General features: G+C 40.9%; 1 protein-coding gene across 2 annotated transcripts in view; it reads right to left on the bottom strand.

The window, feature by feature from the left end:
- NLK (nemo like kinase) overlaps positions 1 to 21606 on the bottom strand; it is a 130606-nt gene extending 109000 nt beyond the window's left edge. The window contains exon 1 of one of the 2 annotated variants that reach the window (XM_058164251.1): positions 18828 to 21606. In XM_058164251.1, the coding sequence (XP_058020234.1) occupies positions 18828 to 19276 (449 nt within the window). In that variant the 5' untranslated portion in view covers positions 19277 to 21606. The remainder of the gene's footprint in view (positions 1 to 18827) is intronic. The other variant, XM_058164250.1, reaches the window with a different exon arrangement.
- Positions 21607 to 26396: the final 4790 nt, after the last annotated feature.

Here is a 26396-nt window from a genome sequence, read left to right as displayed (position 1 = left end):
TCTACAAAATCTGATCCCTACCTCGCCATCTTTTAGTCATAATATGTACTTTTATAATTATAGATACAGGTAGTCCTCAACTTACGACCAAAATTGAGCTCAACATTTCTATCGTTAAGTGAGACACTTGTTAAGTGAGTTTTGCCCCATTTTACAACCTTTCATGCCTCATTTGTTAAGTGAATTAGTGCAGCTGATAAGTTAGTTACCTGGTTTTTAAGTGAATCTGGCTTCTTTCATGACTTTGCTTGTCAGGTCACAAAAGGTGATTACATGACCTTGGGAGACAGCAATGGTCATAAATATGAACCAGTTACCAAGCACCTGAATTTTGATCACATAATCATGGGGATGCTTCAAAGGTGGTAACAGTGAAAAATGGCCATAAGTCACATTTTTCAGTGCCGTTTTAACTTTGAACAGTCACTAAATGAACTGTTGTAAGTTGAGGATTACTGGTATATGTGTTTGTATGCTTTAGTTGCTTTTACTATTGTCAAGTTGCTCAGAATCACCTCACAGTGAGATGCGTGGTGAACACATTTAATAAATAAATTTAAAAATATTGCTGTTCTCCACTGTAATGTACACAACTAGACATTGTTCCAACTCAGAAGAAATATCAATGATGCCAAGCCTGCCTAAAACATTCTTAAGTAGCGCACTGCATTTTAATTTTCAAATAATGTGGCATTCAGATCCTTGGATGAGATATTTCCATGGATAAAATATATACAATTATTATGCTTAAAACAATGGGTTATTTATGGAAAATGAAATTCACAATGGAAACAGAGTACAAGATCTAGTTGATACATCCTTTCACCCCATTAGTTTAAAATTATTTAAGAGTGTCATGGTCTGATGCTTACTATATATGCTCCTCAATATACTATGTCATGTTTAAAGAAAAGTGTCCTTTTAACTTGCTTATTTTATCCTGAGAACAAACTCTTTCTCCATAAGATGGGACCAGCAGTCAGGAATGGGTTAACTGCATCTGATATCTGATAGGATTGAATCTGCAAGCTGTTAAGCTCCTCCTCTTCCTCTTGTTTCCCAACTTTTAGACTCAGTCTGAATTGGACAGAAGTGTTATCTCTGAGCTGCCCATTCTTGACTGTTTTGACGTTAGGAGAATTCCTTTAACAGCTTGGGGAGGGCTCCCAATTCAGCTGGTCGAGCCCCTCTCTTTCCAGTGTGAAGGCCACTTCTCGGCAAAAGATGGCAGGGGGTTCCCAGCTCCGCTGGTTGAGACCTCCGTCCTTCCAGCCTGAAAGGCGATGCAACCTGAGCCCGCTGAAGGCTGCTTCTCGGCATCACGAGACTGCTGGCTGGCAGCTCATCCGGGAGGCTCCCATGGGCATTGCCTGCATCACCTGCCCCAAGATTAATGGGGATTGGAGGCTTCCACCCCTCTTTACCACTGGAAGAGTTGTGTTGGCAAATGGTTGGCAGTAGTGCTCACGAGCAAATCCATGAGGCGCTACCAGCCTAGAGCAGCACGGTGGCTGGTTTCTTACTGAACGATGTCTGAAGAGGACTAAAGCGGTGAGAGCGCTCCATTTGGCCGCTCATGGGTGCAAGGACAGCTCTACTGCTACCACTGATCACCCAGAGCTAGCGTTAAAAAGCTTGCTCACGACAGCCCTCAACCAGGCCCCTCGGGATCGAGGCCCTCCAAAAGAGGCAAGGCCAATCAGGCCCACACCAATAAGCCTCCCACGCTAGTCACCAAGGCAGCGGAGAGGGAAGCTAGACAAAGGCACAAGGCAATGGAAAAGGCCTTTGAGAAAGCCATTAGGCAGGCTAATAAATCAAAGGAAGGGACCCAGATGGGGGATCAATCCTCTCCACAGGGCCCAGCTTCAGGGCATGTGGATCAGGCCATTATTCCTGAATGATTGCCTTCAACCTCATGGTGTCCGGATGACACCTTCCCTCAGACCCAGACCCTGCCTACCTGCAGTGACTGTTTGCCACTACTATTTGCCACCACTATTTGGTGCCGTCTCAGAATCTAGCACAGCAAGACCCCAGTGGGGGGAGCCTGGGGGGCAAAGGAGAGCTTTGGCTGAAGCTATATTTACCCCCACCGCTGCAGGTCTCGGGCCTGAATAACAGTGGGAACAGGATATTCCATAAGGCTTAGCAGCCTTAATTTCCAATGCAATCTGGCAACGCATCGCTGCTAGCTGGCAGCACAGGCCTGAATCCTTGGTCTCTGATCATCCTAGGACCCAGGGGTATCATCAGAATTCCCAGGGGCTGGAGAATCCCATGCTTCCACGGGATCCAGATTATCCTTCAGACTCTTCCAGTCATGTCTCGTTGACTGGGGAGGATGTACCCCAGGGTCCGGTCATGTCAGATGATGAGGATCTGATTCCGGACCACCCTTTCTTTGTGGGCCTCTTCAGACCACAGCTGTTTAAGTCATTGCTCCATAAGGCAAGGATCACTACTGGTTTGCACCCGGTCCACCCACCTCCTGGCTCCCCTACAAGAGCTTTTGATCCTGCAGACTCTCTGTTTGCAGAGCCAGCTATTGAAACGGAGGAGGTGCCCACCCCCAAACTATTTCTTGACGTGGTGCATCACAAGTGGGCCGCACCGGCCTCCAGCCCCATGCCTAATAACCTTGACTAGTGTTTTTACAATATGGGTGTGGAGATCGCTACCGCCCTTGCAAGTCCCCACCGTGGACTCCCCAGTGGTTGCACTCTCCAGTCCTGTGGTCTTAACAGGACCTCTGGAGGAAGCACTCCATCCAGAGGATAAGCGGTTTGAGCATTCACTAGTCAAGGCACACCAATCCGCGGCTTGGTCCATCAGAGCTCCTAACGCAGCTTCATTTTTTAACAGAGCATCCTTGCTCTGGCTGCAACAGTTGCAGGAGCAGTTGCCCATCACTGATACAAGATCACATCAGAATCTGAATAAAATTGTAGTAGCCTTAGAATTTTCAGCACCTTAAAGGCCTGCAGATTTGCGGCCAAATTTATCAGTGCGACAACAGCGTCTCACCGACTCCTCTGACTCCACCATTGGAACTCGGATGCCAGAAATAAATGGAGGCTCGCTTCCTCCCAATATGCCAGGGACAAATTGTTTGGCAAATCTCTGGATCTCCTCCTAATAGAATCCAGGGATAAATGCAAGGTCCTACCAAACATGTCCCAATGGGCAGACTTCAGACCTAGCCCTTATTTTCGTCCCTTTCGGAGTTCGGACAGCAGATTACAGGACAACGATCCCAGAGATTGTTTAACCCAAGGCAGGACAGATCCCAGGACAGACAGGGAGGGCAAAACAGAAGAACCTTCCCAAGCGGCCCTTTCAGGGCAGGAGGGGTCATTCTTTCCAACTTTCCCACTGACTGCATGTCCAGCCCTCCCATTGGGGGCCAGCTGGCACTCTTTGCCAGCTGGTGGGAGGTCACCACCATGGACGCTTGGGTCAGGGAGATGGTCAGGTCCCGTCTCTCCCTGGAGTCCCTCTCCACCACCACCACCACCACCACCCCGAGTCTGTTCACCCGTTGCCCTCTCTCAAGGGATCGGACAAAACGGCTCCTTATGGAATCAGCCATAAAACATCTTATTGACATTCAGGCCATACAACCAGTTCCATTGGAGCAACATGGGCAAGGATTTTATTCTCGCTTGTTCCTTGGGGGGATGGAGAGCAATTCTCAACCTCAAGTCTTTGAACCATCGCATAGTTTACCGACAGTTCAAGATGCAGTCTCTCCAGACCATCTTGGAGTGCGTCAGGAAGGGCGACTTCCTCACATCAGTAGACCTGACAGAGGCGTACCTCCATGTCCCCATCCTTCTGGCCCACAGGAAATTTCTCCACTTCTGTCACGCGGGGAACCATTATCAGTATCGAGCCCTGACATTTGGTCTCTCTTCTGCTCCCAGAGTATTTACCAAACTGATGGCCGCTCTAGTGGGCCACCTCGGGACACTGCAGATAAGGATCCAATTCTACTTAGACGATCTCCTTGTCCAGTCCAGTTCGGAATCTCTGGTGCAGACAGACCTGAATATCACTCTTCAGGTTTTATGAGACCACAGCTTCTCCATCAACAGGGTCAAGAGCCACCTGATTCCGACAACCCGCATTCAACATTTAGGGGCGGTCATCAATATGGTCAAGAGCAAGATATATCTTTTCCAGGAACGTCTTTCCAGCGTGAAGGATCTGGTGACGAAGGTCAGAGCAGGGAAAACCATTTCCCTGCTGCTGCTCTCCCAGCTACTGGGAAAGATGGTCTGCTGTATCGGCATTGTGCCCTGGGCAAGCCTTGACTTCAGGGTTCTGCAGTGGTTTCTTCTCCTGTATCAGAGGACATGCCAGAGTACTTCTGCTTCCAGGGTTCAGGTTTCCCCAGAAGTCCTCCTATCCCTCAAGTGGTGGCTCTCCCACACCGTCACCGGGGTTGAGCATTCAGGGAATTGCATCCTCTAATCCTGACAATGGAAGCCAGCCTTTACAGTTGGAGATCCCACCTCGAATTGCACATGCCCTAGGGTCAGTGGACTCAGGAAGACCTGAGGCACAACATCAATTGGTTGGAGCTCCGGCCGATCCATCTGGCCCTCAGAGTCTTTCAGGATGCAGTTGAGGATTGGGACATTTGATTTTCACAGACAATGTGGCCAGCAAGGCCCACATTAACTGCCTCAGAGGGACCCACTTCCGGCTCCTCATGCAGGAGGCTAAACATTTGGCCTCTGGGCGGAGACACATCTGCATCCATATGGGCTGCACACATCTCGGGGGTGGCAAACATGCAGGCGGACTGGCACAGCAGAGCTTCAGTCGACCATGCAGAGTGGCACCTACACCCAGACCAGGAACTGACAGTCTGCTTTGGCAACCCAACAGTCGACCTGTTTGCCACCCAGGACAAGATCTCCCTCAGCCAGGGGGTGTTGGTCCACCCAGACCCTCTGTGGTTCCAACTGACCGCCTGGCACTTAAACAGTGCCTGCTGAGGAGGAGCAAGCTGTCCTCCAGGGTCATTGACACTATCCAGGCCTTGCGATGGGCTTCTACCAACCGCATCTAAAATGCGACTTGGCTGGTTTTCAGCAGCTGGTGCTCCAGGAAGGACCTGGTCCCCACAGAGGCTTCCATGGCACATGTCTTGGACTTCCTACAAGACGGCCTTGAAAAAGGATTGGTGCCAAACATGCTTCGGAATCAGGTAGCAGCCCTTTCTTCCATTTTGTCATGTGGATCCATGGGCTCTTCTCACAGCTCCCTCTGATTAGGCAGTTCCTCAGAGGGGCCACTAACTTCCGACCGCCTGTGGTCCACCGTTACCCCACTTGGGACATCATGAAGGTGCTAAATGCCCTTACCTGGGGCCCTTTAGAACCCCTGCGGGAGGCCAGCCTCCAATTATTATCATATAAGGTGGCATTTTTTGTGGCCATAACTTCAGCCTGGCGGATTTCTAAGTTGGCGATCCTTTCAATTAGAAACAACCTGTGTATCTTCCATTCCGACAGGCTCGTCTTACATTTTGACCCTACATTCATTCCTAAAATTAACACTGCATTCCACAGGTCTCTCAAATTGATCTTGCCCAATTTCTGTCCTGAACCTGTCCACCACCTGAAACATACGTGGCACGCATTAGATGTCTGGAGGGCTCTCCGTATATATGTATAAAGAGGATCTCCTCCCTCCAGAGGACGGAATCTCTTTTCGTGTCCTTCCAACCGGCCACCCTGGGACACAGGGTTACGTCCTCCATTCTGGGGTGCTGGCTTTGGGCTTGTATTGCTAAGGCCTATGAGGCAGAGGCCTTGCCTGCTCCCGGCCGCATCACAACCCAGTCGACCAGGAGTGCAGCCACTTAGACTGCGTGGGCTATTCAAGGATCCTTAGAGAAGGTCTATAGAGCCGCCACCTGATCGTCCCCTTCATCTTTTATCCGCCACTACAAACTAGATGTTTATGCCTCGGTGGTGGTGGCCTTTGGCCGCCGGGTACTCCAACGGGTTCACACGGAGCTGGGGATGCCAGACCAGTTGGATCCCATTAGGACAGACTGCTTTGGCATGTCTCATTCCTGACTGCTGGTCCCACCTTGATGGAGAATGGGCGTTGGTCTTACCTGAACGCCCGTTCTCGGGATGTGGGACCAGCAGTCAGCCCCGTGCTGGTACCTCCTGGTCCCGGCCTCTGGGGAGTAGAATAACCTTGTCTTTACAGCTCAGTACATCAGTCTGCCGCATCATCCTTGTCAAAAAGCTGGGAAGCAAGAGGAAGAGGAGGAGCTTAACAGCTTGCAGACTCAGTCCTATCAGATATCAGACGGAGTTAACCCATTCCTGACTGCTGGTTCCACATCCTGAGAATGGACGTTCAGGTAAGACCAACGCTCATTTTCACTATTTCTGTTTGTTTTTATAATCTCATTTTCTATTTAAAAAGATCCAAAATAAAGTAGTATTATCAGTCTAAATCACTTTGCCCAAAACATGAATTCAGAACAGCATGCAGCATGACTGAAACAAGTTAAGCCACTTGAGTTTAATAGATGAATAATCTACTATGGAAAATTTAGTACTGTGCATTGCTGAATCAATAATGTGAATTTGCACAAATATCGTTTCCTGTTTTGAACCAAGATGGGAAAACAATTTCCCATTACTCTTTGAAAATAAGAGAAGATGCTATGTACCTATGACATTTATATTATTCAATAATTCTTAAGCTCAGTAGAAAATGCAGAGACATCCCCTAATAACCACTATATTAACATCATGTTGGAGCAGCTTCTTCTTCTTATGGCCCTCTTAGATTCCTTACACTAGATTATATTTCAGCAATAATATCTGGATTAATCTTATTTGTACAAGGTCAGGACAATTCTAAATCTCAAAACAAAACACTGAAAATTGTCTAGAGTCCAGCAGTGGCTCCCACAGCACTTGGGCTGAAACAAGTAAAGCCAACAGATCATAAAGCAGCATTGTTAACATAAACTATCTCCAATCAATTCCTACCAAGGTCATGGCAGTTGCTGTGCATGGTAGAAATAGTAGCTGTAGCAATGAGATATCCTAACTAACTTTCTTAGTTTTATTGGGAGAATAAGAGTACACTGCATTTAATTCCTAAAAAGGTTCTTTTTAAAACCAGCTGTTTTAAATTCCATATTAACAAGGACACAAACTTAAACAATTTCATGTTAATGTATATTCAGTGCAAATGGTAGAGAAGAAAGAATATATAAGAATCAACCTAAAAGAAAATAATCCACATCTGAAATATAAATATCTTATGGAGAGCTAATTTTGGTTCTCAATACAGTAACAATCTGTTCAGCTACAACATTTGCCGAGAAGGTTTGAAACAAATATTGGATCACTTCTGTGTGTAATGCCAACATGCAATTACATATACACAAACAATATTAAGACCTGCAAATGCTATGCAAGAACAAAACAACCAGGTTAGTCATGAGGCTGACCTGTACAAATATTTTCCAAACACTGACTCATTCATGAAGACTTGACTATAACCCCTAGAATGAAATGTGGAGGTGGGGGAATTAGAAGGATTAAATATAATTTCCTCAATTTTTAAACATTGGAACTAAAAATACATTTGCATAGATATTAACAAATCAACTTATCAACTTTGAATAGAATAGAATAGAACCAATACAGTTTATACAAATGTGACTGTGATTAAACACTGCACTAAACCATAATGAAATTTGATTTTGATTTAACTAAACATGTAAACCCAGTCAACTGCAATTTATGACAAATCATAGTTAAGTAAACCATGATTTGGCACAAAATGCCAACTCAGATTCTTTGTATTTGCAAAAAGAGAAAAATACCTTCACATTATTTAGATTTATTTAATGTCCTTTATTAATAAACAACAAAATGTTTAAGGCAGATTACAATTAATTCAAATATTCAAATTAATTCAAATATTTAAAAGAATTAACGATTGGAGATTGAAAGTTCCTAGAAATGCCACGTATTTATGAACTGGGTCCTCATTGAATTATTTTAATGGTTGAGAAGTTGCAATTCCCTCAGGCTATCAATTGAATTCCTTCTAAAATGGTATGAAATGAAGACTTTTTCAATGACTTTATCAATATAGGAAAATAATTTACCTACATGAAGCAAGAAGGGAAAATTCACAAAGAATTTCTGTATTATTTAAGCAAAAATTCACATATGGACAATCAATTTCAGTTAGGTCACCTTTGCAGAAAATAAGCTTCTGATTTCTCTCTGTATTGAAACCTGAAGAAAGTCAAAACTCGTAAGGCATATAAGTAGGACATTTATTTTGGAACACCAGAATAGCCTCAAAGCAATGTGATAAAAATAATGAATAATTTTTTAAAAGTTAGATTCACCGTGTTCACTGGTTTGTCACATGCTCACTAAGAAACTGGCTTGCTTGCCCCAGGCATTCCCACAATTTTCCTCCAAGCAACCAACAGATCAAGCTGACACAGTCATTCAGGAAATCATACTGCTTTGGCATTAAATGCTCCAGACAACAAAAGGACTTGCTACATCATCATACAAACATAAGAAGGTTCTACATACAGACATTTGGATTAGATATTTCATTTTGAAATAGTACTTTAGAAGCTTGAAATAATACTTTATATGGTTGAAAGTGTACATTGAGTAATGAAACACAGGTTTACATGCAGCCATGATCTGTGAAAATATAACTCTCATTCTCTGAAGAGATCTAAAAGTTTTGATATATAACTATCAGATAATATATTTTCTTCAAAGAGTCTCTGCTTTGTTTTCCATGTTAAAATATAATTACAAGTGTAATAATCACATTTCTACAAAACCATAATCACTAGTATTATTTTCTTTGCTCAACTGATTAACAGAATAAAAAAAAGTGGAAGGAACTTTAGAGGTCTTCTAGTCCAATCCCCTGCTCAGGCAGGAAACACTACCATTTCAGACAAATTGTTGTCCAATCTCTTCTTAAAAACCTCCAGTGTTGGAGCATTCACAACTTCTGGAGGCAAGTCATTCCACTGATTAATTGTTCTGTGAGGAAATTTCTCCTTAGTTCTAGGTTGCTTCTCTCCTTGATTAGTTTCCATTCATTGCTTCCATTTATTGCTTTTAAAGCCCTCAGGTGCTTTAAAGAATAGGTTAACACTCTCTTCTTTGTAGTAGCCCCTGAGATATTGGAACACTGCTATCATGTCTCCCCAGTCCTTCTTTTCATTAAATTAGACATGCCCGGCTCCAGCAACTGTTCTTTATATGTTTTAGCCTCCAGTCCCCTAATCATCTTTGTTGCTCTTCTCTGTACTCTTTCTAGAGTCTCAACGTCTTGTTTATATTGTGGCAACCAAAACTGGATGCAGTATTCCAAGCATGGCCTTACCAAGGCATTATAAAGTGATACTAACACTTCAGCTGATCTTGATTCTATCCCTCTGTTAATGCAGCCTAGGACTTTGATTCATACAAAACAATCATTCAGCTCCTCTTTCCTATTCCTGTTTGTTCCTGGCCAAGTTCACCCAGCTAGGTTTGTGCCTAAGACTGGACTAAAATTCATGGTCTCACAGTGTCAAAGCTAGTCCTTAACCACTACTGTACATCAAACTGGCTCTCAGAATCCTGCCTTCAAGACAGTTTTGGCTCCTGGTGACTGTGCCCTGCACTTGTTTTGGCAGCAGTATTCAGGAATGGTTAACCGTTGCCTTCTTTCTAAGAGTGAGAAAATCACTCAACTGGCTTTGTGACCAAGAAAAAACTAGATCTCACCATTTGGTGATTTCTAGTCTTGATGTTTTTTAATCACTACACCAAATTGACACTTTGCTACTGAAAACCAGGGCAAATAATCTATATTTCTTTTAAACCCTAAATTGTAGAAAATTCAAAAATGAATCAAGAGGGAAATGAACAAGCAGTGGGCTTTTTAAACCAAGCAGTTCTGGTGTTAAAAAAAAGAAACTTTCCCAAAAAGATGCTTTCATACAGCATTCCCATAGCATTTTTATGCCTAAATAACTGAAATGTGGTATCACAATCACATCCTCCATGACAATCTTAACTAGGCTAGTGAGTAATGGAATCTGCTATGGAATCAAGTATCTATTGAAAATATTAATCAGAAACAGACAACATATATAACTCTAAATATTGATAAATAGAACTTCAGCCATGTTAAATAGTGAGGGATGCTGAAAATTGCATTTCATCAACATGTGAAGGGTCTTAGTTGACTGTCTCTGGTAAGACAGATTTCAAAACTTTTATCTTCACTTAATTTAGAAAGTGAGTGTCTAACTCTTTTCAGATAAGCCAAACAAGCATTATGTAACTTTTCCAGCACTTTTTTTTGTTTCTTTTAACACTTTTTAGAATTATTGCATTTTAAATGATTCATGTAGTAGGGACTATCTACAATTAGTTGCAATTTATTGCAGCCAATATAAAATAGCAAGGAAGCATCAACTGTCCTTTTCAGTGCAAAAACAAGAGGTAATAAATTTGAGCTAATGCATTGTATTTCTGACATCTTAAACAGAGAAGAGACACAAACTAAACCTAGTCAAACAAGTTGTTGTTTTTCAATTCAGTAGCAGTAGGATGCTCAATCCTTGAAAAATGCATTGATTCAATTACAATATGTACACTACCTATGCTAGAAGACCATTCTAAAGAACCCATCATTTTACCAGTACCAATGGGGTGGATGGGTGGGAAGGCAAGCTGGCCTAATTGATAGCAATGAACATCCTGCTCTGGGGTCAGTTTCAACTGCGACTATATATTATTTCTCACACATAGCTGATTTTCTAGCACAGAGAATATTAAAACCACAGGCATGCTTTATCTTACTATAGCACATAAGTTTCAAAACTGAAATCCAGTCTTAAAGTGTTATGTTTCTCAAAAAGTTTAAAGAATGACATGTTTAAAATTAGAATTTTATTTTTAAATTTATAGAATATGAAAAGGAAAGGATAAGGACTGTAGATACTGCCATTCACTTCACTGAAATAGACTCTTTTTGTAGGACTTAAACACAAATTTTTGTGCATAAAGTATGTGCCTTTGAAACAGTAATATATGCATATTAAATACTCATTTGTGCTTGCTCTGCTGGTATAATAACATGTAAAGAGGGTCAACTCTAACATATGAATGTTTTACTAAGGATTAAATTTTAGCAGTAAAAAATCCAGAAGTGTTAAACATTATGTTCAGTTTTAAACTATGGTTTAGAAAGATAGGTTATGCAAATGTTTGCTTTATACCGTTTCAGTATTTTTAATAGAAAAGTAGGATAAAACCTTCTAAATCATTTTTAAAATAAATTGTATTGGAAGTATATTAAAGATATTAAATGTCTAATATTAAATAGTTCTTCTATTTTATCTGTTATTTTCCTAAATAACAGATTTAGAAAACAAATAAATTTATTTATTTTTTTCCATTAAATTTATGGCTGCTCAACTAAAAACAATGTGGTTAGACAGCATACAACAAAAGCTTAACTTCAAAAAGAACCACATGTTAAAAGAAATACATTATATAAACATGTATATACATTGTAGAATATAAAATGGTGATCAGCACCATAATTAAAAAAAAAAGATCAATCATAAGGGAATGCCACTCAACTAGCCCCAAACAATTGGAGAAAAAAACGAAGACATCTGCAGAGTTGTAGACAGTTATATATCCAGGGTGGGGTAGAGATTGTTCCAGAGAACATGGGCAGCCATTCAAAAGGCATACTTCTTAGGTCCTATAAGTGCCAAGATCTTAAAAAAAAGGAGACCAGGAACATTCCTTCCTTGTGAGAACTAGTGGGGCAGATAGATGTTCTTGGGCTAAGGTAGTTCCAAGTAACCAAGTTCTATTTTCTGTAGGGTTTTAAAGGTGACAATCAGCATCTTGAGTTGCACTCCAAGCCTACTAAAAATTAGTGCAGCTTGTGGAGTAGTGATGTTGCACAGGTGTGACATAATTACCCGTGCTGCTGCATTCTGGACCAATTGATGCTTCCAGAATGGTCTTCAGGGGCAGCCACACATACTGCATGTTGCAGAATCCAATTGGAAAGTGACTAAGTCATTAAGTCTTGATCATGAGCAGGGCCTCATATTCCAGGAATCAGCACAACTGGGGAACAAGATGCTATGGAAAGGCCACCCTGGCCACTGCTGCCACCTGTTCTTTGAGTCAAGAAAAAACCCATACTGTGTACTTCAGGTCTGAATAGCATAGGTCCATTCATCAAGGACCAAATATAAAAATACCATTTGCAACTTTCCTTGCCGGCTTCCCACAAAGTCAAGGGGGAATCTGGCAAGCAATCATAAATGGTGATCATGTGAGGTCTTTGCTTAATGAGCTGTGATGCTTTGCTTCATAATGGTAACTGGAAGTGCCAGGAATTGTCATTGCTAGGTGGCACAGTCACAGGATGTCCTCCTCTATGATCACATTGCCTAGCAACTATAATTCCAGGCCTAATTGTCCAAGGACTATCCTTATTGGGCTAGATGATTGAAAAGTTTAGTTTCTAAGGTTTCTAAAAGTAAATCAAAGCAAGTCCTACCGATGGATTGGCCTTTAATGTGCTATTATCAAAGTGCATCTTAGGGGTAAGAAATCTGCTCAAACTTCTGCTTGTTGTGACCTGTCTACAAACTGCAATAGTCAATCCTTTTAAAATGTTGCTTTCTCCATCAAAAGGCAATTCTCTAGTATTATCAGGATATATATTTCAAGGTTTCTTAGTGCTAAGCACTATGGAGCAGTAGTGTCGCCGTTGCACAATACTTCAACAGTTTCGCCATTCCCAAGGAAAAAAAGTTTACTAATCACAGCAGAATCCAAAGAAAACTGGCTCTTCAGCAACCAGGATAATAGCATACTAAAAACAATTCCACTTCAATTGTTTCTTGGAAGGATTTCACAAATGCTACAGGTATTTCATCTATTCCAAATTTCTGAAGTTTCTTCTTAATAGACATTATTAAACATAGTTTTCAAAAGTTTTTTTTGGGAATTTTAGAATTATGAATATCAGCCTGCTTCATTTGAAGAAAGAGAGTCTATGGTAGGATTCCCAATCAATGAAACCTCAAGTAAATTGGTTTGTTTTGTTTTTGTTTTGTTTACATTTATACCCCGCCCTTCTCCGAAGACTCAGGGCGGCTTACAGTGTATAAGGCAATAGTCTCATTCTATTTGTATATTTTTACAAAGTCAACTTATTGCCCCCCCAACAATCTGGGTCCTCATTTTACCTACCTTATAAAGGATGGAAGGCTGAGTCAACCTTGGGCCGGGCTTGAACCTGCAGTAATTGCAGGCTTCTGTATTCTTAATAACAGGCCTTACCAGGCTGAGCTATCCGGCCCCTGGTGTAGACTTTAGTTAAATTACTATTAATATTCCTATTCTTATACCAAGAAAGTTTTCATTTTTTAATATGGATTCCCTGCGGATTTTACTCTGCTAGTCATTGCTGACTACAGGAGGTGGTGCTCACCTCCATTTCAAGGTCATTGAGCCAGACTGTCTGAGGACGTTTTCATTGTCATGTGACATCATGAAGTGCTGTTATCTTCCCACCAAAGTGGTACCTATTTATCTACTTGCATTTGCATGCTTTCAAACTGCTAGGTGGACAGAAGCTGGGATGAGGACAGGAGTTCACCCCATTGCATGGCACTCAGGTCTCAAACTTGGGCTGCTGGCTTTCCAGCTGACAAGCCCAGCATTGTAACTGGTGAGCCACCACACCACCGGTGTTTTTTTTGACATGACTTTTATAAAATAAATTTTATTTTACAAAAAAAAAAATTGTTTTAACTCCAACCCTCAAAACGATGCTTTAGAGCACTGCACATCAAGACAACTAGACACAGGAATAGTTTTTTCCCCAAATGCCATCTCTCTGCTAAACAAATAATTCCCTCAACACTGTCAAACTATTCACTAAGGCTGCATTAATAGTACTATTAGTCTCCTCATCATTCTTATCACACATCTCCTTCCACTTATGACTGCATGACTGTAACTTTGTTGCTTGTATCCTTACGATTTATATTGATATTGTTTCCTGATTGCTTATTTGTACCCTATGACTATCATTAAGTGTTGTACCTTATGATTCTTGACGAATATATCTTGTCTTTTTATGAACACTGAGAGTATATGCACCAAAAACAAATTCCTTGTGTGTCCTATCATATTTGGCCAATAAAGAATTCAATTCAATTCAATTCTGTTTCTATTCTATTGAAAAATAGCAAACTAAAACTGCACCTGCCTTTTTGTTTTACCTTATTCTGAAACACACAAAGTGAAACTGATTTATTCTACTGTAAACAATTGGACATTTTTCATACTGTATAACAACTACAGTAATCAGTTTATCATTATTTCCCCAACAATCAGGTTCAGCCAGAAGAGAAGCAATATTGCCTGTAATAGCAAAACCAAGAGAGTACTCTGACCATCAAGAGTCAACTATATGTGAAGAACTGCCAAAACGTGCTGTAACAGCTTAAGACTGATGCACTACATCAGTGAACTGGAAAAACAGTGTGCAACAAAAGATCCAATATTAACATCAGCCACTCAACTATAGCACAGAAGACTACAATGGTAGTGCCAACACTAATTCTACCCAGGGAGTCTTCAAAATGGGAATCTTTCTCATTGCTTTTTAGAATGTAAAAAAATGGCAGCAATCAATTTTGAAATTTTTACCTTAACCTTTTTCAAAATTCATTGAAACAAACTAAGCATTAGTATTTTAAAATTTTTAGCCTCCTTAATATACACATTTAATATAGAACTTAGAACTAAGGAGAAATTTAGAACAATTAATCAGTGGAACAACTTGCCTGCAGAAGTTAATAATAATAATAATAATAATAATAATAATAATAATAATAATAATAATAATAATAATAATAATAATAACAATAACAATAACAACAACAACAACAACAACAACAACAACAACATAAGCATTTAAACAAAAGCAAGCACTCACACCACAGCAGTGTATAATTCTTTAATTATCTCAAACTATTCAATAATGTCATACAAATATAAACATTACATGGCAGTGTAATATTTCAGAACAAGCACTCAATAATTCAGGTTTCTTTCCCTCATGCTCCATCAAAGGATAATGGAAAGTCATCATTATGAATACTTTCCAATAGATCTTAACAAGCAACTCTTATATATAGCCCCATGATTTCCAATATTAGAAGCAATATATAACCATCATGACTAGTAATCACTGATAACCCTAAATTCATGGAAGATAATATTATGGTCTACAACAGCAAGATTGTTGGTGTTGAGTATGCTGCCTTGAACTGCTGAATGAAAAGCAATATATGTCTATTCAATAAATAATAAAATTTAAAACTGTGACTGTCCTAACAATCTAATTTAATTTGAAATTCAATTTAACTAAAAACAGATAAAATCACAACAGAGTTCAGGATAGTTTCCTATACATTATCTCAGTAAAATTATATTCAACTCCACAGAAAGATACTAATTTCTAAAGTAAATTTAGCCTATATTTATGCCACAGTACAAATATTCCAATACTGAAAAAGTAACTTTTATAAGTTGCTTAATAAAGTGAAAATGAAGAGTATTATACTAGCCATGGTTGAATTGTAAGAAACCTGTGGCACTTTAAAAAACAAAAGCCTCACACTCATTTTACAAGCTTTCAGTTCCTTACTTACTTCAAAGATGCACCATACATCTTTGTTAGAGATCTAAAACCAATCCTGAGCACAAAGTCCAATTCTCACGGAGGTGGTAAAATGTTCACCAGAGTTTTACCGTCTCAGACTGCAATTGAGGACTCACATGACTGAATGGTAAATGTCACAAAGAACACTCCTGAACCTACTTGCAAATATGTCATTTCTCTAAATGTAGAGCTAATTCTTTCAACATTTAAGCTCTGAGTTTGTTTTTTAAAGAGGAGACACAGTATTCCTCAAACTAAAAAGAGCAGTCTTTGTTTCTATGTGACTGTTGGCAAAATAAATATAATAAATCTGGATTATACGGAGCAAAAGAAAATTTTCTATATTTATCTATTTTGATGACCAAAGATCAAGCAAACAAAGTGGTAGAAAGAGCATTAAAATAGATGTATCTGATGAAGTGGACATGATGCATGAAAGCACATGTGACAATAAATGTGTTAGCCTTTAAAAAGCCACAAGACTCTTTATGTTGTCTTTGTACAATAGAATTTGCTGAGATATCTCTCTAGTAACCTCTCAAAACTTTTATAATTAAAAATGTTGTATTTTCTGAGTAGTAATTCTTACAATCAAATTGTAAATGAACAGCTTTATATATATATATAAATACATATTATATATATATAATATATACATACATATATATGTATGTATGTGTGTGTATATATATATATACACACACATACATATATACATACATACATACATACATATATATTACTGTATTTAAGTTTTTAAAAGCTGTTGAATTTGTATCCTAATAAATTCATTTTGCTAAAGTATTCTCATTGTGAATATATAACATATCAATCATTTTAAACTGCTATCTAGCAAGCCAAGCCAAAACATCAGGATTAAAAATAATGTGAGCAATTTTTTCAACAGAGAAAAACTAACACAGAGAAGATCTAGAAAACTAAAATATATAAAATTTATCAAAGTTCACTTTCACAACATTTAGTAAACATGTATAGATCTGAGGGCAGCATAAAATAAATCAAGTAAGTATAAATCCTGGAAGAAAGTGACAATCTATTTTAATTTTAAAATTCTCTCTTAATTTCAGTAGGCTATAAGCAGCATAGCAAATACATTTAACAAAATTTTCATTGGTGGTGTGGGAAAATTCACAAATTGTAAAGCAAGGCATATATTTAAGTTTTTTAAATGCTGAAACCTGTTTAAGCAATATATTTGCATGTTTTCAGTCACCAATCTAATCTAAAACCAACTGTGCTTTAGCTGTCAAAACCACTCTGTTCCAAAGCACTCAATTACAATACATATTAATCCAGTGAATCACAGCATTAATATATGCAATGGTTTTAGTTCAGCATTGTCATAGCATGACAGCTAAAGCAAGCAAAGCATTCCTTAAAGGACAAAAGGCAAATTTTGCTGAATCAAGAATTGTTATTCTGGTGGTATCAGAATACAAAATAAAAAAGGAAAGCTTTTTTGGGATCACTTTAGTGGGCCACTGAAAAGCTCTTCAGCTGTCTAATTTCTGACTCTGTTTAAATAAAAATGAACATTTATTCATGCACATATGGCTTCATGGCTCAATATAGGAAAACAAGTTATAAATATGTATTCCTATAAAAGAAAAAGCAAACATATTTTACAAAAATCTAAATGGCTTTTTAGTTAATACTTGGTATAAAAGCAAAATGTGAGGGAAGTGACATAAGTAACTTTTTTTCTTTAAAACATATATCCACTATGAGAGGTAGACCAAGCAGGGAACTATTAAATCCTGAAATTCATACAAAAGTGATATAAATAAATAAATAAACAAACAAATAAATTTCTTTCACAGAGTTCATGCAGGTTGTGTCATGGTGACAGGATCATATCCAACTAAAACAAGATGGAAAAATCCATTGGGTGAGGCATAAAGTACTGAGATCACAAATTAAGATTATACATTATGTGCTATTGCATGAAATGCAGGCTCCAATCACCTGCCAAGACCAAAGTCCAAAATAAATTGTTTCCAATGCCTCAGCCAGTTATTAAATAAAAAAAATCAAGAAATAAATGCAGCTGTTTTTTATTTATAATTAAAAATAGATGGATGGAATGCTAATTTTTCTATGGTAAAAGCTGCAGTAATAATATATAACCTGATTTTATAAAGCAACGTAGACTTTTCTAAAATAAAATGTTTTGAAAAAAATGTAACCATGCAGCATTCATCTTGAAGTAATGTTGCAAGGTAGACAGTAACCTTATATATTTCCAAACACCCTCATAGATATCCATAACAACCCATGATGACTTCAAAATGACAACTCTTGCATGATACATAATTAGGCAAGTGATTAAGTTATGAACTATCTTGATATGTGATAGGCACAGTATGTTAAATCATATTATTTGTATAATGACATCATTATACACTTGTTATCATCCCCCTCCCCCCATAAATGTATTTTGCTTCAATAAGCTACATGCCACCAAATTCAATGGGACTTCTATATAACCTTAAACTCAAAAGATGAAACTATTAAGCTAAAGTTATAGTACTGAAAGAGTTTGGGAAAGTCAACTTCCAAGCACAGAGACATGGGTAACATGCTCCTGGAAGGATAAAAACCATCAGCTTCCACTTTGGAATGATTGCAACCTTCAAACTGGAAAAATGTTTAGGGACCTCCTTGCAAAAATACAGGTCAATCAAAAACAGTTAAATCCTTATAGGTGCCAATGTTGGGGGTCCAACCCCCTTTCCCCCAAAGTAAAAATTATCCATCAAAACATCCCAAAATTAGTCATTTTGGTGTAATGAATTTGCATTCATTATATTGTTTTAAAAATATTAAAGATAAATTCGAACTGAAGTCTTCTATATCACATCCCTTAGCTAGCCTTTTAATACAACAGGTCTGCAAGGGAATTTGTTGAAAAATCCTCAAGCCCTCCAGCCTGAATTACAATATATTACACTGTGGCTTAGAAATCACTAGAGTACAAGAGCTTCGCTCCCTTTACTCACCAGACAACACCAAAGGCTCCATATCCAATAGGCCTGTCTGGTTCAATATCCAGTTGTTGTTGTGAATGATGAGTATGCTGATGATGGTGCGCTTTAACTGCAGCAGCTGCTGCAGCTTGTACCTGAGCTGGGGCTGCTGCTGCCGGTCCAGGTGCTTGACCTGGTGCCGGGGATGGAAAATATGGCTGCTGCTGCCCCGGATTTAACATGGCGGCGGCAGCTGCTGCTGCCGCCGCCGCTGAAGAACTATGTTGCTGTACAGGATGTACTGCGGCTGCAGAACCCGGGTGCAAGTGGTGTTGAGAATGGTGATGGTGATGGAGATGAGGAGGGGGAAGGTGAGGAAGGTGATGGTGGTGGTGATGGTGGTGACCTGCTGCTGCTGCAGATGTACCGCCATTGTAAGCCGCCATCATTTTTGCGCTGACTGTAGCACTACAAAGAGACATTCAAGATGATGCCCTCTGATTGGATAACAACTGGGTCAAGCTGTCATTTGGCCACAAAAATGAAGTTTCTACACTTTCCTAAACAAGTTGCCCACCTTCAAAAACATGGAGCGCAACAGGCCTTTATGTCTTCATCAATCTGAGAAAATGGAGGCTTGTATATGTGCGTATGAGCATGCAATAAACCCCCTTCCCCCAAGATGGCTGGTGCAGTTGGTACTAAAATGCCATACCTTCTCCACTTCAACTGGGCCAGTCTTGAAATTTCAACTCAATCCCCCTCCCCTCCAGAAAAAGGATGCAAGTTCACCCCCCTAAAAAATGTTAGGAGTACTGACAAACCCACCCCTTCCATTCCCACATCCTTTTCATTTATCTTGTCAAAACATGTAGGATGCTGAATGCCTTCTACAGCTTTCCTCCTTTCTGCTCTGGATATACATCCATCTACCTTTTATATTAAATTTGGAAATACATGAACAACTTCCACAGAGTTGAACAGGTCAAGAGACATCAAGTTAGCGGAAATGAAAGTTTCCAAAATTAATAAGGGGAAGAAAATTAGGAAAGAATGGAAGAATGGGATTGATAATTGAAAATGGAGGGGGAAAACAGAACAAAGGAAATAAACTGAAGATTTAAAATTTGGAAGCTAAATAAGGCAATTTAAATTATCAATAAAGAACATAAGGTTGCACAAAGTTGAAAGAGAAGATTAAAGGAAAAGCTAGTGGCAGAAAATAGACCAGTAAAAGAACAAGCAAGAAAACAAGACTGCAAAAAGGAATGTGAAGCAATCAGGTAAAAGTGTGATTTTTAAAAAAAATTATTGTAAAGAATAAAGAACATAAAGGGAAAAGGAAGAAACTGTAGAAAAACAAGGGAAATGGATTTGAAATGAATGGATTTAAAATATTTTAAAGTAATAGAATGAAGTGGCAAGAAAGGAGTCCAAATTCTACAAGACAAACACTTTCTAAAACTGAGAAGAAATAAATAAAGGAAAAATTGTTAAAAGATGGAAAATGCCAAAGTAAAAAAGCAGGAAACCGAACACTTTAAAAAGGAGAAATCATTAAGGGGTGCAAAAATATAAGAGGAAATAATTTTTTGCTTTAAGAGAAAAGTTTGGGAAGCAAAAGCATAGATACAGACAGTGTACTAAACAAAGATGAACAGCATACATACATAAGGGTTGAAAAGACAAAACTTTTTTTAAAGCCTAGGGAGAGCCTGCTGTGAGAGTATGTGTAAAAACCAGGCAATAAATAATCAAAATGGGAAACAGAAGTGGAGGAAAACAAAACGGTCTTGAATTAAAGGTGAACAAGACCGAAAAGAAGAAGAAGAAAAAAAAAGGCAAGGGGAGTTGAAATTGTTCTTGAAAAATCTAGAGGAGGATTCGAAGTATTCGAAACTCTTGTATGTTAAAGGATTGGAAGAGTAGCATGAAAACCGGGAAAGAGAATGAATGGAAAGCGAAGCAAACAGAGAAGAAAAGAAACTGACAGCGCTTGGGGGGTGGGGTGGGGGGAAAAAGAAACAAACCCCACAGACAGGTGACAGAAAGGAAGGAATGGGATGATGGACGAGACCGAGAAAGGGGTGACAAGAAAAGCCAGCAGCAGAAAGAGGAAGCACCCAGGGACGCTCCTGAGACTCCTCAGCCCCAGTCCCTCCCCTCGAGCCTTTTCCTAGACCCGTCTCCCTTTGGCTAGGTGGGCGCTCTTGCCTGACAGCCTGACCCAGTGCTTGGAGAGAGAGAGAAGCGGGGGGGGGGGAGAGAAGGCGAGGCGAGCGCAGGGGGGGTGGCAGGGAGGGGAGCGGGCGGTTGGGGGGGGGGGGCGGGAGAGGCGGGCGGTTGAAGTAGCAGCGCGTTGCCTTCGTCACCGGTGGCGTCTACAGACACCCCCACGGCGGAGAAGCCACAGGCGGGATGAGGATGGAGATGGAGGAGGAAAGGGCGGGGGGATGCGGGCGCGGGGGAAGCGCCTCAGCTGGGTCCCTCCTGAGGGGGGCGCGGGAGGGATGAGGAGAGAGGCGGGCGGGCGGGCGGGGGGTCACTCAGGGCCCACAGCGCCGCCCCACGTAGTCGCAGACGGCGCCCCCCCCACGCCTCCTCCACTGGCCGCCGTGGCCGCCTCCTCGTCTTCCTCCGTCGTCCCCTCGGGCCGCCGGACCGGCCGCCGCGACTCCTCGTCGCCGCCACCTCCTTCTCCTCACAGGAGCCCCAGAGCGGAGCGTAGAGCGAAAGAGCGGCGGGGACGCGCATGCGCGCGCCCCGCCGCCCTTCGCTTAACTCCCCCCCCGCTCTTCGCCTTTTCCCATCACTCGGACGGCGCGCGCGCTGCATTCGCGCTTCGGGGGCGCGCGCGCATCCTCCCCACCTCTGCCCTTCCAACCAATAGGAAGCATCGCTCGGAAGGCTGCGCCGGAGCCGTCTCGTCCAATCCCAAAGAAGCGGTTCAACCCACACCGCGGGGACTCGGCTTCGACGGCTCTCAGTGCACGGGCAGGATCAAAGGCGAGGGGTGGGGAAAAGAGCCTCCTGCCTTGCAGCCAATGAAAGGCGTCTTTCTCCGCTCTCGGTCCCACCCTCCACGTTCTTTTTGCCAACGAGACCCCGCGAGACTCTCTCACCTCACGCAACCCTCACCTAGATTTTTTAGTCCGCGGAATGCAAAAGGAGAAAATGGGCGGGCTGCCGAAGATTGATTGGTTGGTCCCGCCTCGATTTGAAGGATTAGAACCAATCAGAATATAGAGACTATGGGACCGAGACCAATAGGGGCTCGGAAATATTTTATTTTATTTTAATGTCTCGGGCACCAAAGGTCGAGCCTTGCCACGGGTTTCGTTTTAAAGGGACCAAGAATTAAATACTTAATAAGGGAGCGCCTCTATGTGACCCTGAGCCTAGCCAATCACAGGAATAAGAGGCGGGGTTAGCTGAGGACATTGCCACCACGATGAGAAAAGTGGAGCTGGGATTCCTTGACCAGTTTCGCTTGCGCATTGGCAGTTGACGAGGAGGGGCGGAGCTAAGCTGGAGCTGAGAAGAAAGGTTTGGCAAGGAGGAAGATCTCAGTAAGGAAGAACTTATCTTAGAACAGTTTTTTTAAAAACTTTTTTTTCTCAGGATCCTTTCCACTCTTAAAAACTGTGGAGGACCTGAAAAGAACTTTCATTTATATATGTTTATTGATAAACTTGGAATTACTAGAGAACTGGAATAGAGCCCTTTTGGTTCACATCTTCAAAAAAGGGGGGGAAAGACAGATCCAGGAAACTACAGGTCAATCAACCTGACATCAATACCTGGGAAGATCCTAGAAAAGATAAGTAAGCAACAAATCCACTGACATCTAAAGGCAAGCAAAGTTACAACCAGAAGCCGACATGGGTTGGGCAAAAACAGATCATGCCAAACAAATCTTATTTCATTCTTTAACAAAGTGACTAAATTAGTGGAACAGCAAAATCCACTGGACATGGTATACTTGGATTTCAGTAAAGATAACAACTTACTTTTTGATAAGCTAGAAAAATATGGGAAAGGCATCGCCACCAGATGGGTCTGTAACTGGTTGACAAATTGCACTCAATGTGTAGTCCTTAATGGAACTATGTCTACCTGGAAAATAGGCTCAAGATCCAGATGGATCTCAACAGACTTGAACACAGGCCCCTACCTAACAAAATTAAATTCAATGTAGGAAAAAAACCCTAAGGTTTTATACTTAGGCAAGAAAAAAACAAATGTTCTGGTACAGATTAGATGAAACCTGGCTCAATAGCAGTAACTGTGAGAGCGATCTTAGTGGAGATTGTCTTAGTGGACAATCACTTAAATATGAGCCAGCAGCCAAAAAAAAACCCCAATTCAATCCTAGGTTGCATTAACAGAGGGATAGAATCAAGGTCGCATGAATTATATCACTTTATAAAGCCTTAGTAAGATCAGACTTGGAATATTGCATCCAGTTTTGATCACCGTATTATAAAAAAGATATTGAGAGTCTGGAAACAATACAGAAAAGAGTAACAAAGATGATTAGGGGCCTGGAGGCTAAAACATACGAAGAACAGTTGCAGGAATTGGGTATGTCTAGGCCAGGAGTCGGCAACCTTAAACCTTCAAAGAGCCACAAAGGTCCTAACCAGAAGCTCCCCATTCAATTCTGCAGCTGACCGGAAGTCCTGTTCCTGCACCATAGAGTCTCCTCCTAATGTGGTGTCCTTTTTCCTGTCCTAACCAAAATCCCTATCAATTGTGGAGCCAACCGGAAAACCCCACCCCGTGCCATAAAGTCTCCTCCTGGGACACCATGCTTTCCCCCCCCCTTAACCAGAAGCTCCTTTCCAAATTGTGGCGCCGACCAGTGACAGGGAGGAAAGAGCCACATGCAGATCCAGAGTCGCAGGTTGCTGACCCCTGGTCTAGGCTGAAAAGAAGGACTAGGGGAGATATGACAGCAGTACTCCAATATTTGGGAGGCTGCCACAAAGAAGAGAGATAATCCTATTTTCCAAAGCACCAGAAGACAAGACGAGAAATAATGGATAGAAACTGATCAAGGAGAGAAGCAGCCTAGAACTAAGGAGAAATTTCCTAATAGTGAGAACAATTAACTAGTGGAATGACTTCCCTTCAGAAGTTGTCGGTGTTCCATCACTGGAGGCTTTTAAAAAGATGGCCACTTTTCTGGAATAATATAGGGTCTCCTGCTGATGTCAGGCTGATTGGTCTGTACTGGTAGTTTCCTGGATGTGTTTCTCTCCCCACCCTCCTTTTTTTTTTTTAAATGGGAACCACATCAGCTTTTTTTCCTTTTCCTCTGGTAGTTCCCCGGTGCTCCAGGATCTTTGAAATATATGATTCAATGGTTCAGAGCTCACATCTGTCAGCTCCTTCAGAATTATGGGGTGTAATCCATCAGGTCCTGGGGATTTGGACTCGTCTAGAGCTGACAGGTGTTTTCTTACCATTTTCTTTCTTATTTTAATTTGTATTCCTAATCTGGCTTTTGCAGTTATACTTTGGTAGGTTGTGTTGTGTTTTCTTTTTGCGTAAAGAAAGATGCAAAGAATGAATTAAGCAGCTCTCCTTTCTCTTTACTGCCCATTATTTCCTTGCTTGTTCTCCCATTAGTGGACAGATTCTTCCTTGACTCTCTTCTTCTTTTTTATATGTTGAAAAAAACTTTTTTTCCTTGTTCTGGACATTTGTTGCTGGTCTTACCTCATTCTGAACATTAGAATAGAATAGGATAGAATAGAATAGAATAGAATAGAATAGAATAGAATAGAATAGAATAGAATAGAATAGAATTTTTTATTGGCCAAGTGTGATTGGACACACAAGGAATTTGTCTTGGTGCATATGCTCTCAGTGTACATAAAAGAAAAGATACCTTCATCAAGGTACAACATTTACAACACAAATGATGGTCAATATATCAATATAAATCATAAGGATTGCCAGCAACAAAGTTACAGTCATACAGTCATAAGTGGAAAGAGATTGGTGATGGGAACGATGAGAAGATTAATAGTAGTGCTGCCACACAGGACAACAAGGCTGGAGATGTCCTTGTTCTAGGGCACTGGGACCGTCATTTCCCCAGTCTGCATGAGCTTCTGTAAAAAGGTAAAGGTTCCCTTCGCACATATGTGCTAGTCGTTCCTAACTCTAGGGGGCGGTGTTCATCTCCGTTTCAAAGCCGAAGAGCCAGCGCTGTCCAAAGACATCTCCATGGTCATGTGGCCGGCATGACTCAATGCCAAAGACGCACGGAACGCTGTTACCTTCCCACCAAAGGTGGTCCCTATTTTTCTACTTGCATTTTTTGCGTGCTTTTGAACTGCTAGGTTGGCAGAAGCTGGGACAAGTAATGGGAGCCCACCCCGTTACACGGCAGCACTAGGGATTCGAACCGCTGAGCTGCCGACCTTTCGATCGACAGGCTCAACGTCCTAGCCCCTGAGCCACCATGTCCCTTTGAGCTTCTGTAGATGGCTGTAATACTACTGAATTCAGTAAGTTGCCCATGATGGTATCTTAACCGAAAGGAAAGAAAGGCAGGAGAGCAAGTCTGTAGATGTCCTGGTTCTTGGGCACAGAGACTGTCATTTCCCTGCACTGCATCACCTGAAACAAAGCAGTAATAGCACCGAGGCCCTCACTGCTACTCGATATATATCGTAAAAAAAATATATATTCATCCATGTTGAGTCGAGGATGGGGAAAGGGGAAGAATAGTGATGGGAGATCAAAATGAAATGCAAGAATTGGAATTTTATTTCATAACAAGCAATCGGCAACATTGGGCGGCATCAGCCAGCCATTGTTGCGGGTGATCGGAAGCCTGTCTATCCTCATTATTGTTATATCACCATTGCAATTATTCGAAAGGACATTTGCTAGGGATGCTTCAAATCCCTGGTGAGGATTCATTGATTATGTGCCTTCAAGTTGTTTTTGACTCCTAGCGACCGCATAGATTTTTCTCCATCCCCTTGTGGGGGAATGCCCACAAAGATTGGCTGGATTTACACTTAGTTCAATTTCCTCTCTTAAGCTAAAAAGGATCCTGTTGGATCAGGTTCTAACAAGCACCTTCTTCCCCGAAGTCTTTTGCAAAGGTATAGAAAAGGAGTCACAGATAGCAAGGCAAAAAAAAATAATAAATTAAAAATAAATAAGAGACAAGAGAAAGAAACACAACTGCAACTAATTTCCATCAATTCCATGCCAGATCTCTACATAACAACAACAACAAAACAACAACAACAACAACCTTTATTGTAAAATAAAGAAGCGAAGGCAGAACATAAAGAAAAACAGCTGGATGACAGATTAAATAGATGGAAAACCAAAGCTCTGCCTGGACAGCGCTTGAAAAACATTGAAGGAAAATGTGATGACATCTTGAGATGGGCATGGCTTAAGATGGGAACCATCAAGAAAGAAACAGAAGGTTTAATACTCGCTGCTCAAGAACAAGCACTACAAACTAATGCCTTGAAAGCAAAGATACAAAAATCCACCGACAATCCAAACTGCCGACTTTGCAACAACAAAATCGAAACTGTTTCACATTTAATATGCAAATGCAGC

Source organism: Ahaetulla prasina, chromosome 1 (genome assembly GCF_028640845.1).
Source record: "Ahaetulla prasina isolate Xishuangbanna chromosome 1, ASM2864084v1, whole genome shotgun sequence".
NCBI classification, from domain to species: Eukaryota; Metazoa; Chordata; class Lepidosauria; order Squamata; family Colubridae; genus Ahaetulla; species Ahaetulla prasina.
The sequence above is the reverse complement of the archived record's forward strand: the minus strand, read 5'-3'. Positions and strand labels throughout refer to the sequence as shown.